The following is a 12,887-nucleotide window of genomic DNA, read 5'->3' as shown; positions in this document are numbered from 1 at the left end:
CTGCATTATTTCAGAAATAGTGCTTCTCTACAGTCTGCAATGTGATTTACAGTTACATATGTCTCATTGATAGTTGGCAGCTACCAGACCAGCAAGAGTTATGAGAGCTGGTTACCAATTCCAGAGCATAAATTAAGGTAGGGTATAAAACCCAGATGATCATATCATTTTGGAAATTTAGATTGAATGCCAATCACTATTTTAGCTAGACATTTTCCATTAGTGCATAAAATAAACCAAAATAGGGAAAATGTTTTGACGAAAAGTTAAAGTAGTTTGATTAATTTACCCATTCGAAAGTTATAAGACATGATTTCCTCTCATACAACTTCAAATACATGGCCACTGTGGAATTACTACACTCTTAGTTTAATTTTACTCTATAAATATGAAAAGAATACATTATTTTAAATAATGCCTTATAGTACTTGTGTGTTTTGTAGAAAATAAATAATTTTTAACAACAAAAATAATTTTAAGTATCGATGATGCCAACATATTTCCACAAGACTTTGTGACATGTAATATTAGGTTTATGAGTAGCTAGAATTTGTTATTTCTCTAAAAATTTAAGTATCATTATAATTTGTTAATTCCACATTGCAGTAGATGTCCAGAAAGTGAAATTTTTAAGAATATGATTTCCTGATTTCTTCTTTCTTCAGATAATGGAAGTGAGTTCTTCTGAATTCTTTATAACACCTCTAAGATTTAGCTTGTTGCTCACTTCTTCTTATTTGAAGAATAACCAATAGTTTCCAATTTAAAATGTGGTCTGAGAAAAGGCAAACAGAAATAGCTTAAAAAACAACATTTATTTCATTTGTTCATTCAAGTGTTACAAAATAACATTTCCCATTTAAATGACATATTTTTTTAAATGTGAAGGTCTCATGTCTGAAAATTTCATCAAAGTGTGATTTCCATGAAATACCTGTACTAAGGAACAAATCTAAGAGGATTCTTGAGTGATAGAATATTAATCAATATATATTTAAGTATTTTATGTTTAATTTATTAATTATTTCTGCTATTTTCTTTTTTTAGAATGTTTTAATTCAAGAATCAGAAACTTTCAGAAAGAATCTTGAAGAATCTTTACATGATAAGGTATAATGGAAACTTACGTTTTTGGCCCGTTTTTCTATCTTTATTTTCTATTCCACTGATGAATGTTTTGTTGTAAAATAAATTTGAAAAATTAATTTTAGTATGCTATCTTTGTAAAACAATTTTAACATTTTTATTATACCTGCAGAAGAGTGTACATAGAGAGGGAGAGCTTGATGAATCTTTGCAACCCAAATTCACCAAAAATTTGCATTCCAGAAACTCCCCCCAGATTAGTCTATACTCATACTCTTCCATTAAAGGATAATCACTATCTTGACTTATAACATAAAAAAAATGGTTTTATCTTGCTTTATGCCTTATATAAATAGAATTAAAATATATGCACTAATTTATGCCTAGTTTTAGATAGTCTTTCAGCAGAAATATATTAAATACTATTATATATAAGAATTATGCTAAGTTATATATGTCTGAACATAATCCTAGTTCCAAAGTAGCTAAAAAGTTCTAATTGAGGAGAGAGAACACAGCCTTTACAAACCAGTGGAGATGCAGAGTATCAGATGCCAAGTGCCAAATTAGTGAAGTAGACAGTAAGAGCTACAGGTAGGAAAGACCATAATACAATGCTGCTGTGAAGAAGACTTCAGGAAGGAGGGACATGACTTAAGATTTAAGGGAAAGTAGGACTCTGATGCAAGGCTTTCAAACATAGTGCATGTGGCATGATCACAGGTGCTTGGTGGGGGGAGGGGATGGGTAATGAGTGTGACATTTTAAATAACAGGCACAACTATTTGTCTGAAATCAATTATTACTGTTGTAGGGTATGTGGTAGAAGAGGAAACTAAGGGCAGATTGTGAAATTTTAATGGTAGTTACTAATATGTATTTTTCTTATTACCCTGTAAAGTTATTGTTAGCAATTTTATCTTATTTTGTTAAAGAAGATAGGATTGCTAACTTAAGAAGTGATCTATAATTGTGTGTTGAGAAAAGATAGAAGAAATGGAGAGAGAGAAGGAAGGGAAACGGGGAATGAAGAAAAGAAGGGAGGGGGAAGAAGGAAGGGAGGGAAGGGAGGAGGGAGGGAGAGAGGGAGGGAGGGAGGGAAGGAAGGAAAGAAGGAAGGGAGGGAGGGAGGAAGGGATAGTATGGGATATAGAAGGTATTGGAAAAGATGAAGAATAGATGAAAAAGAACAATTATACATTTAACCCTACTGGATGCTGCATATTATGATGCAATTAAAAATAACTATTTAATTCTATAGTTAAGTTGTCCACAATCTCCTGAAAGATAGGTCTTTAGAATAATGTTATGTTGGACCTAGAAGATAGTATCTGATTCTTTCTGAGGTAGTTCACAATGACAACACAGAGGAGATTACATTTTTAGGAGCCTCTTAAAGACATATATGATCTTAATAAAGGTAAAAGATTCTAGGTAGAGGATGAATCCTCTGCAACAGCACAAAGAAAATCAAGATGGTTGATTTGATGAATCATCAGAAGTTTACTGTGACTGGTATGTATTTAAAGAAGTAGTTTTTGAGCAGATTGTGAATTTTGGACTAGATGTTGTTATGCGTGTGATGTTATCCAAAGCTCTGTGTGCTCTTGGCAATATCCCCAGAACCCACTCCCCCACCACCTACCGAAGTCTTGTAACTCCAACAATCTGCCTAAGCAACCAAGAGTACTAATCATATCATGCTTTGCATCCTTGCTTATGTCAGTCTCCACAGAGAGTAAATCCCAGGTCATATCTCATTTCTGAACTATCATCCCATTTAGATGGGCACATTCACTAATCTGACCACATCTTCTATAATTCCTCAAATTTCCACTGAACTAACTGTACTCACAGTCCATTATCAGCAAAACCCTCTGTAGGCTCAACCTCTTTCTCAGTGTTTCCCTTTCCATCTTTATCTCTAAAATTTAAAGTTTCTAGGTAGCTATCCTTTCTTCTCTCTGATTCACCTTTAGTGACCTCATCTGATCTCCTGTATTTAAACACCATCTGTAAATTGAGCACATTCAAATTTAGATTACCTACTGGGTCCTCTTCCCTGAGAGAGTTTTTATATTCTAGTGCCAACTCAATATCTCCATTTGGACACCTATGTACCTCAAATGTAACATGCCAATCTATTCTCACCCCACTCCCACACATCGAACACCACCACAACCTAACCTAACACACCAGCAGTCTTCTCAGTCAATCTTAATTACAATTTCTTTCTTTCAGTTACTCAGGCTAAAAAAGTTGGACTCAGTCTTGACCCCTATGTTTATTTCATATCCCTCATCTAGTCCAATATCAAATCCTCTTAGTTCTACTCTCACAGTGTAGCCAAAATATAGCCAGTCTTACCTTAACACCAATCTCGTCCAAGCTGTTACTCTCCTGCCTAAAAATTTCCTCTTTTCTACCTCCCAATTTAACTTGACAATCTATTTCACAGCCATTAGAGTGATCATGCCACTTCTTTGCTAGAAAATCTGGGAAACATAGCCAGACCCCATCTTTACAAAAGTAAAAAATAAAAACAAATTACCCAGGTTTTTACACACCTGTAGTAAAAAATTACAGGTTTGTGCACACCTGTAGTCCTCCTAACTACTTGGAAGGCTGAGGCTAGAGGATTACTTGAGCCTGGGAGTTCAAGGCTGCAATGAGCTGTGATCACAAAACTGCACTCCAGTTTAGGTGACAAAATGAGAACCTGTCTTTAAGTGAATAAATGAAAGAATTTTTTTAAACTCTCTAATTGTTGCCCATCTCATGCAGAGTAAAAGCCAGAGAGTTTGAAGTGGTTTACAACCTCTTTTAGGACTACCCTTCCTGAGTTCTGCAATCATACTTTTAAAAAGTATCCTCTACTTGTCTATTTAACCTCTCCAATCCAGCCACACTGGACTCCCTACCCTCTACTCCATTTCTACTAAGAGGCATATGCACATGCTGTTGCTTTTATCTGCCATGCCTTTTCCTAAGAGTCTCATTTTTTAATTTATTTCTCCTTTATTTAGGTCATTGCTCAAATATCATTTTACTGAAAAGCCCTTCCATTACTCCCATTTTCTCCTTCCTAACAACATTGTATATTCCTATATTCCTGCTTGTTTATTGTTCATCTTTTCTACTAAATTCTAAATTGCAAGAGGGCAAGACATTTTTTCAGCTCACTACTGTATCTCAGGTGCCTGACACACAAGAGGTACTCACTGCACTTTTGTGAAAATAATGAACAGATATTTACAAATCAATAAGAAACTATTGAACATTTTAAAGCAACGTGTTAGTTTATTGTATATGTGTTTTAAAATTACATGTCTGGCAGAGAAATGTGTAGGAAAGAGACTGAAGCTGGTAAAAATCATTCAGGAAAAAGATAAAAAGGGCTTAGAGTAGGATGGTAGTGAGGTAGTGAGAATAAAAAGAACAGAGAAGAGAAACATTGCAAAGGCCACATTGACAAAAAAAAAAAAAAAGTGTGGTAAGAAAAGAAGTTTGAGTAAAGTAAAATATCAAGCACTAGCCACTGGGGAGGGGAAAAACAATGGTAGAAAAAATCTAGAATGATACATTTAGACCTGTATAACGATATAAAAGTTATAATCATTAAAACCAAATTGAATGTGTACATGAGCAGTTAAATAAAGCTCTAAGACAACCCCTATGTTCATAAATTTACAGACCAGAACCTATAATGTCAATTTGAAAAAATTATCATTAACTACAAGTAATTGTGCCAATATCAAGCTAATCAGTTGTTAACTTTATTTTTTAAGGTACACTCCAGCCTCAGTGACAGAGTGAGGCCCTGTCTTAAAATACGTACATACATACATACATACATACATACATACATACATGTTTTTAAAAAACTCCTCCAATTGTTGCCTATCTCATGCAAAGTAAAAGCCAGAGCGTTTACTTTCCTTTTTCTTTCAATCCAGTCGTCTTTTTCCTTCACCCGTATGTCCTTTAACCCTTGTAGAATATTGGAAATTCTTCATTTACTGTATAAAGAAGACATTTTCTTTATTTTCAAAAATAGATATGATTTCTACTCTGCATTTTTAAGTGATGTCTACATAGCTGGTCATAATTTTAATATTCCCTTGAATTTTCAAATATTCAGGATTAGTGAATGCCAGGGATTGTAGATAATTTTTTATTGATTTCTGCTATCCACATTTTTTATTACAAGGGGAAAATTTTGGCATGCTTTATTATTATGTGTAATGACCTTTAATAAAAATCTATCCTCAGCTTTTCCTTTTTAAAAAAACCATTAAGACTGGTTTATCATAATTGGTTGCTGATATTACTGGCATCGGAGTAACACTGTTTTGATTTTTTAGGAAAGATTAGCAGAAGAAATTGAAAAGCTGAGATCTGAACTTGACCAACTGAAAATGAGAACTGGCTCTTTAATTGAACCCACAATATCAAGGTAACATTAAACTAAAAGCTTATCTCTAGTTCACTGAAAGTCAACATGAATTCCCTTATGGTTTCATATGTCCTCAACTAAAATAAATCGGTACTTCTTATTGCTCACTAGTCATTACCATGATTTTGATTCTTCACTGATTTACAGTTTTTACTTCAAAAATAACTTTTTAATTTAGAAATTATTTCTGTAATCAATAAAAAATTAAATTATTACCTTTTGTATTCTACATTTCATTATATAGGTAGAAATATATTAAAAGATTCTTAAATGAAGAAATTGAACTGTGTACAGGGAGATTGCATCTCATTGCAAGAAGAGGCGTCAGCCCTTTTCTCTATATGTGTTCAATACAGAAATTGAATTCAACATAAAATTTTCTATATGTGTTCAGTGTAAAAACAGGCAGAAATATGTTCAATGCTTATTGTGACTAAACAAATATTATTGATTACGGTCACTTAGCAGTTACCTATTTCGGTAAAGTAATTGCAAAAAAAAGAGGAAAAGAGAAATGGATCAGGTAAAAAAAAAGAAAAAAGAAAAAAAAACTTCAAATAAATTTAGCCATACTCATCTACTTTGATTCACTATCTCATCTTAAGAAAAACAAGCAATGGATGTCAACTTACTTGATAGATGATAGATAGATAGATAGATAGATAGATAGATAGATAGATACATACATACATATGTTAATAATTCATAAATAATTTCCTTTTGTGTTTGAGATGTTTTATTAAAATTGTTTAGAAATCCTAGAAGGACTCACTCATTTAAACATGTATTTACTAGGCAACACAGAATAATAGCAGCTGTTTGAAACTTTCCACTACCAAAGGCTTTTGGGAAAAGTCCATCTTTCTTGGTGTTATGTTCATCTTTAGAAAGTTAACTCCACCAGAGGAGGGATTTGTATTTGTTTTGATAACTACCATAATCTCAACACCTAAAAAACTATTTTGCATATAGTATGCTCTCAAGATATATTATAGAATGAATAAATGAATATCTGGTAAAGCATTATTCAGATGCTCAAATAAAAATTCAAATAAAAAATCCTAAAGTGTCTTAAACTCTTTTCAATAAGGAAAACCAATATTTAATATTTTAAGTATTTCCATACTCAATTTAATATGAGAAACAGTTTGGCAGGCATAAAAACACCCAAGAAACTTTTATATATGTAAGTCACTAATTGAGAAAATCATTCTTATTTTTCAAATTTTTAAGATTCTAATTTTTATATATGAACTGAAATTATTATTTCAATGGTATGTGTTCACATGGTTATGATTATTATAACGAGGATGGTGGAGAAGGAGAAGAACTGATATAATATCAAGGGAGTCAATGCATAGAATAAGCATTATTGAATCAATAGATTTTTTTTTTTTTTTTTTTTTTTTTTGAGACGGAGTCTCGCTTCGTCGCCCAGGCTGGAGTGCAGTGGCGCAATCTCGGCTCACTGCAAGCTCCGCCTCCCGGGTTCACGCCATTCTCCTGCCTCAGCCTCCCGAGTAGCTGGGACTACAGGCGCCCACCACTGCGCCCGGCTAATTTTTTCTATTTTTAGTAGAGACAGGGTTTCACCATGGTCTCGATCTCCTGACCTTGTGATCCGCCCGCCTCGGCCTCCCAAAGTGCTGGGATTACAGGCGTGAGCCACCGCGCCCGGCTGAATCAATAGATTAAATATATATGAATAAGAATAAATGATCAGTTCCTTATTTGTTTGACCTTAGGTCTCAAAATACAGAGTTTCAAAGTGTTGTCTAAAAGTCTATCACTGCACTGAGTCATTACGGGCAGCCTAACAATGTGACATTTATCTACAATGAAGGATGATTGAACCTATATAGAACAATTATTCTTTGATCAACAGGTTGTAGTGGAAGGAACCCTAGACCAAGAATAAGACAATCCACATTCCCAGGACTCAGACAGATAATTACAAGCTGCTTGATTGTGGAAAACCCATTTTCCTTAATAACATTCTAAATAAAAACATATTTGTACCTAAATAGGCATAAATGATATTTTTCTGATTATCTCACAGGCTTGCTTTGCAGATAAAATAAGACAAGTAAGCATTATAGTAAATCATATTATATGTATAGTATGTATAGTAAATCATATTACAAGTATAAAGTATTATAGAAACAATTAAGGTAAGCTAGCTAAACAGAACTTATAATAAGTTACAGGATAACTGAATGTTTATTAAACAATTATTTATAGAACATCCATGCTTCTGAGGACAAATAATTTTGTAAAAACAATAATGGAAATAGGAGGTGCGTGAGAACTCAGTCTACTAAGTTTTGATCAAATAGGTGGGGAGATGAGGAGAGATAAGCTAGGTGAGTGAATATCAGTGACCACTCTTGTCTCTTAATATCTCATCTGAGAAGAAAGTAAAATGAGTTCCAGAGTGACTAGAAAGGGCTTGATTTGGCTCAACTCTGAAAAAAGGTAGAATCTGGGTAATTGGAAAGGACAACAGAGGACACTCCAGAAAGCAGAGCGATGGGTAATGGGTTTTCTCTAAAAAAATTCTTACCTGACTTATTTATGCTAGTTCTTTAATGAGATTAAAGAACAGGAGATTCAGGAGAAGAAACTACAGGGTTCATTGCTTAAATGAACTGATACCTATTTTGTGACTTAGCCCTTCCAAAAGCCTTTCAAAATATTGAACACCTAGAATGATTTAGAAATTGAACTAGCATGATAATATTGCCTCTGTTTTCTCCTGTTAGAGAACTATCTCAGAGAACTGGAAAAAAGAGGAGAGAGATGAGTGTGAGGACTGTTATAATAAGAATACTAGGAGCTAGAATAGTAGATGGCAATAGTATTTTTAAACTGAGACCTTAAGACTGTTAACCACATGTGTTGAGACTGTTTTCAGGAGAAAACTAACAATCAAAAACAAACAAACAAAGCATGTTCAAAGAAATGAAAAGAAAGTGTGAGTTACTGGAATTGAAAGAAAGCCAATATAGCTGTATGAAAAGTTATGCAGAGAGTACGTTAAAATGAAACTGGAAAGTGGCAAAGGTCCAAATTACAGAGGTCCTTTAAGGACATTGAATAATTTTAAGCAGGAAATTGACATGATTATATCTGTGTTTTGCTTTTTTTTTTTTTTTTTTAATAAATTATCTGGAGTTGTGAGATAAATCAACAAGAAAACAATGCTCATAGAATGATGAGTTCTAACGTTAGAAACTCCACTGTGATACCTAAAGGGACATTAAGGTAAGCAGCCACAGGAAAAAGGAACCCAGACTGTTCAGAGCAAGATAGTTTAAGCCTGTATTATAATCATTTCATGTATTTATCATCTTGCCAGATATTTATGAAGTGCTTATTATATGCTAGGAACACCTTCCTGGACATAGGAAGGTAACTAAAATCTGATCTTTGTTCTTCATGAAACTTAGAACCTCCGTCCAACAGATAAAGACAGAGAGTTGTGTCCTTTATGAATATGGCCTTGTTGTTGTTTTTTTTTTAATGTAACTTATCCATGATAAAACCTGTTTACTTCATTAAGTCTCAAGTATATTGCTACAAAAACAATAGCTGTCACTTATTTGAGGGATAACTTTTCAGTTCTTTTGTTTCAATGTCCCACTGGTAAAACAAGAACTTTCTTAAGTTAGTGTCTTCTGTTGTTGCAAACACCCAGACCTCACCTCCCCTTTTTAATGTTACAAAATATTTGGAAGTGCTTGTCTTTGTTCATAAGGATAACTTAAAAAGAGAGTATAGTCAATCAGCAGGAGCCTCAAATTCAACAGAACTAACAGCTTTAAGTGTATTTCCTACTGATGATGGATTTGTTATTTCATTTTATAGGGCAGCATGATGTTGCTGTTATTATCATCATCATTATTGTAACAATAAAATGAATTTGCTATAAATCCACATATAAGTAATATGCCTGGACTTTGATTATAGGGTACTTTATTGCCATGTTTATTGAAAACTAGTGTAATGATACTTTCCAACTAAAAGATTAACCTTTGGCTCATTTCCTACTCTTTCATCTTTAAACAGATTTAAGAATGAAATGTGCTTATGAAAAGATTTTTCTTCATCCTTTTGAAACAATGTCTTATCAAAAACTTTTAAAAAATACTTTTGGTGGTATATCCTATTTTCTTTTATAAAACTAAGACCATAAGCTTTGGGTCTATCTAAATTTAAGCATTTTGTTGATTCTCTAAATTGAAAAATAGAATGTGAAAAATAGACAATGTGTGAATAAATTTCTCCGAACATTTTAAAATTGGAAAAGTTCTGGGACCCCCAAATTATAGACATTTTTGGCTAGATTTATCAGAAATACTTAAACACAGTCAGCAATAGCATATATTGTGATATACACAAAAGATCTCAAATTAAATTGCCAGAATTTAACCTAATGGATTTTGATTATCAGTCTTATTATGATTCATTTTACTACTGCATTTGAAAATGATACTAAACAGAAAGGTTATAAGTACTGTATATTCTAAAAGAAGAAAATGCACTTGACTTTCGGGAATGGACCTATGACTGCAGCTTCTGATGTAAGTCTCTAAAGAGGCCTCAGAGTCATGACAATTTATCAGTTTTCTTTCTTGAGGTTTATTTCCTTGAGGACTTCTGCTTTATTGCTAGTGAAACAGCAGATAGTAATTTCCTGGTAAGTTTAATTTTTGAGATTGGATTATTTTATATTTTTCCTTTTTCCCAGAACTCATCTAGACACCTCAGCTGAGTTGCGGTATTCAGTGGGATCTCTAGTGGACAGCCAGTCTGATTACAGAACAACTAAAGTAATAAGAAGACCAAGGAGAGGCCGCATGGGTGTGCGAAGAGATGAGCCAAAGGTTAATCTTTTAACTTCAACTCTTCTCTAGTTTTATTTAAACAGATCACTTCATTTTGGATAGAATTTTAACACTGAGATAATTAGAAAATGCTAGCATTTTTATTAATTTGAAACACAGAGTGTGACTTTTAAAAAATATATATATATATATATATATATATATATATATATATATATATATATAAGTAACATAAAGCTCCAACTATGGGCCCAAAATTGAAAAAGCATTTCCCATGTATTTATTCATATAACATTATGAAGTTGGTACTACTTGTATACTAACTTCAGACATAAAAATACTGAGGCTCAGAAAAGTTAAATGTTAAATATTGCACTGGTAGCAAAATGATGGGAGTCAAAACGTGAGCCTATATTTGTGTGGTTTCCAATACTATTAGTAGTGTAATATTAACTATTATACTACCTTGCCAAACATGTAGTCTTTTGATTTTCTTGGGCACTTGAGCAATGGCATTCATGTTGTTCATTCAAATTAATTTAATTAAAATTAATATTTTTAAAACACTTTGAAGAAAATGTACATAGACTCTCCCTGTGTTCACAAAGAACTATTAATGATAAGGCACAGTGCTAGCCTTCTATTCAGTCAATAACTTAATTTAAAATTTGCAAGCTATGTTTGTTGAGTAATGTAGTTGTATTTTATAGAGAAGTAAAATAGTCCTTTGGTGCCTAAGTACAGTTCATTCTTTCAACTACTTTTATGTATGCCAAATACTGTATAATCCATTTGTCCTTATATTTTTTTGGGGGGGGCCACATAAGATATACTTTTTTAAAATTTTTTAATTTTTTTAAATATACTTTATGTTCTAGGGTACATGTGCACAACATGCAGGTTTGTTACATATGTATACATGTGCCATGTTGGTGTGCTGCACCCATTAACTCATCATTTACATTAGGTATATCTCCTAATGCTATCCTTCCCCACTCCCCCCACCCCACAACAGGCCCCAGTCAGTGATGTTCCCCTTCCTGTGTCCAAGTGTTCTCATTGTTCAGTTCCCACCTATGAGTGAGAACATGTGGTGTTTGGTTTTCTGTTCTTGTGATAGTTTGCTGAGAATGATGGTTTCCAGCTGCATCCATGTCCCTACAAAGGACATGAACTCATCCTTTTTTATGGCTGCATAGTATTCCATGGTGTATATGTGCCACATTTTCTTAATCCAGTCTGTCATTGATGGACATTTGGGTTGGTTCCAAGTCTTTACTATTGTGAATAGTGCCACAATAAACATATGTATGTATATGTCTTGATAGCAGCATGATTTATAATCCTTTGGGTATATACCCAGTAATAGGATGGCTGGGTCAAATGGTATTTCTAGTTCTAGATCCCTGAGGAATCACCACACTGTCTTCCACAATGGTTGAACTATTTACACTCCCACCAACAGTATAAAAGTGTTCCTATTTCTCCACATCCTCTCCAGCACCTGTTGTTTCCTGACTTTTTAATAATCATCATTCTAACTGGTATGAGATGGTATCTCATTGTGGTTTTGATTTGCATTTCTCTGAGGGCCAGTGATGACGAGCATTTTTTCATGTGCCTGTTGGCTGTACGCATGTCTTCTTTTCAGAAGTGTCTGTTCATATCCTTTGCCCACTTTCTGATGGGGTTGTTTGTTTTTTTCTTGTAAATTTGTTTGAGTTATTCGTAGGTTCTGGATATTAGCCCTTTGTCAGATGAGTAGACTGCAAAAATTTTCTCCCATTCTGTAGGTTGCCTGTTCACTCTGATGGTGGTTTCTTTTGCTGTGCAGAAGCTCTTTAGTTTAATGAGATCCCATTTGTCAATTTTGGCTTTTGTTGCCATTACTTTTGGTGTTTTAGACATGAAGTCCTTGCCCATGCCTATGTCCTGAATGCTATTGCCTAGATTTTCTTCTAGGGTTTTTATGGTTTTAGGTCTAACATTTAAGTCTCAATCCATCTTGAATTAATTTTTGTATAAGGTGTAAGGAAGGTACTGGTACCAAAACAGAGATGTAGACCAATGGAACAGAACAGAACGGAGCCCTCAGAATAATACCACACATCTACAACCATCTGATCTTTGACAAACCTGACAAAAACAAGAAATGGGGAAAGGAATTGCTATTTAATAAATGGTGCTGGGAAAACTGGCTAGCCATAAGTAGAAAGCTGAAACTGGATCCATTTGTCCATATTTGTACACAGGCCCTTGATGCCTTTTGGGTTTAAACTGGCACCAGTATGTCATGTATTAATTAATCCATCAAAGTAGGCATTCAATATCTATTGAATACATGAATAAATAAATGAGCAAATGAAAGCTACATTAAGTTAATCTCAATTATTTTCTCATTATTATGTGACAAATTAATAAGTGCTACTTGATATCAACAAAAGTTGTAACACAAATACTAATTCTGATTCTCAATTCTTAACTCAATGCTCAGGGAA

General features: G+C 33.6%; 1 protein-coding gene across 20 annotated transcripts in view; it reads left to right on the top strand.

Moving 5' to 3' along the window:
• The window catches only part of PPFIA2 (PTPRF interacting protein alpha 2), a 508,377-nt gene that overhangs the window by 396,858 nt on the left and 98,632 nt on the right, over positions 1 to 12,887 (top strand). For all 20 annotated transcript variants that reach the window (XM_008004129.3, XM_008004144.3, XM_073020972.1 and 17 more), the window contains 3 exons: positions 1,048 to 1,110; positions 5,451 to 5,542; positions 10,293 to 10,428. In XM_008004129.3, the coding sequence (XP_008002320.1) occupies positions 1,048 to 1,110; positions 5,451 to 5,542; positions 10,293 to 10,428 (291 nt within the window). The remainder of the gene's footprint in view (positions 1 to 1,047; positions 1,111 to 5,450; positions 5,543 to 10,292; positions 10,429 to 12,887) is intronic.

This window comes from Chlorocebus sabaeus, chromosome 11 (assembly GCF_047675955.1).
Source record: "Chlorocebus sabaeus isolate Y175 chromosome 11, mChlSab1.0.hap1, whole genome shotgun sequence".
Classification (NCBI taxonomy): Eukaryota; Metazoa; Chordata; class Mammalia; order Primates; family Cercopithecidae; genus Chlorocebus; species Chlorocebus sabaeus.
Note: the sequence above shows the minus strand (reverse complement) of the source record. Positions and strands in the feature narration are given on the sequence as shown.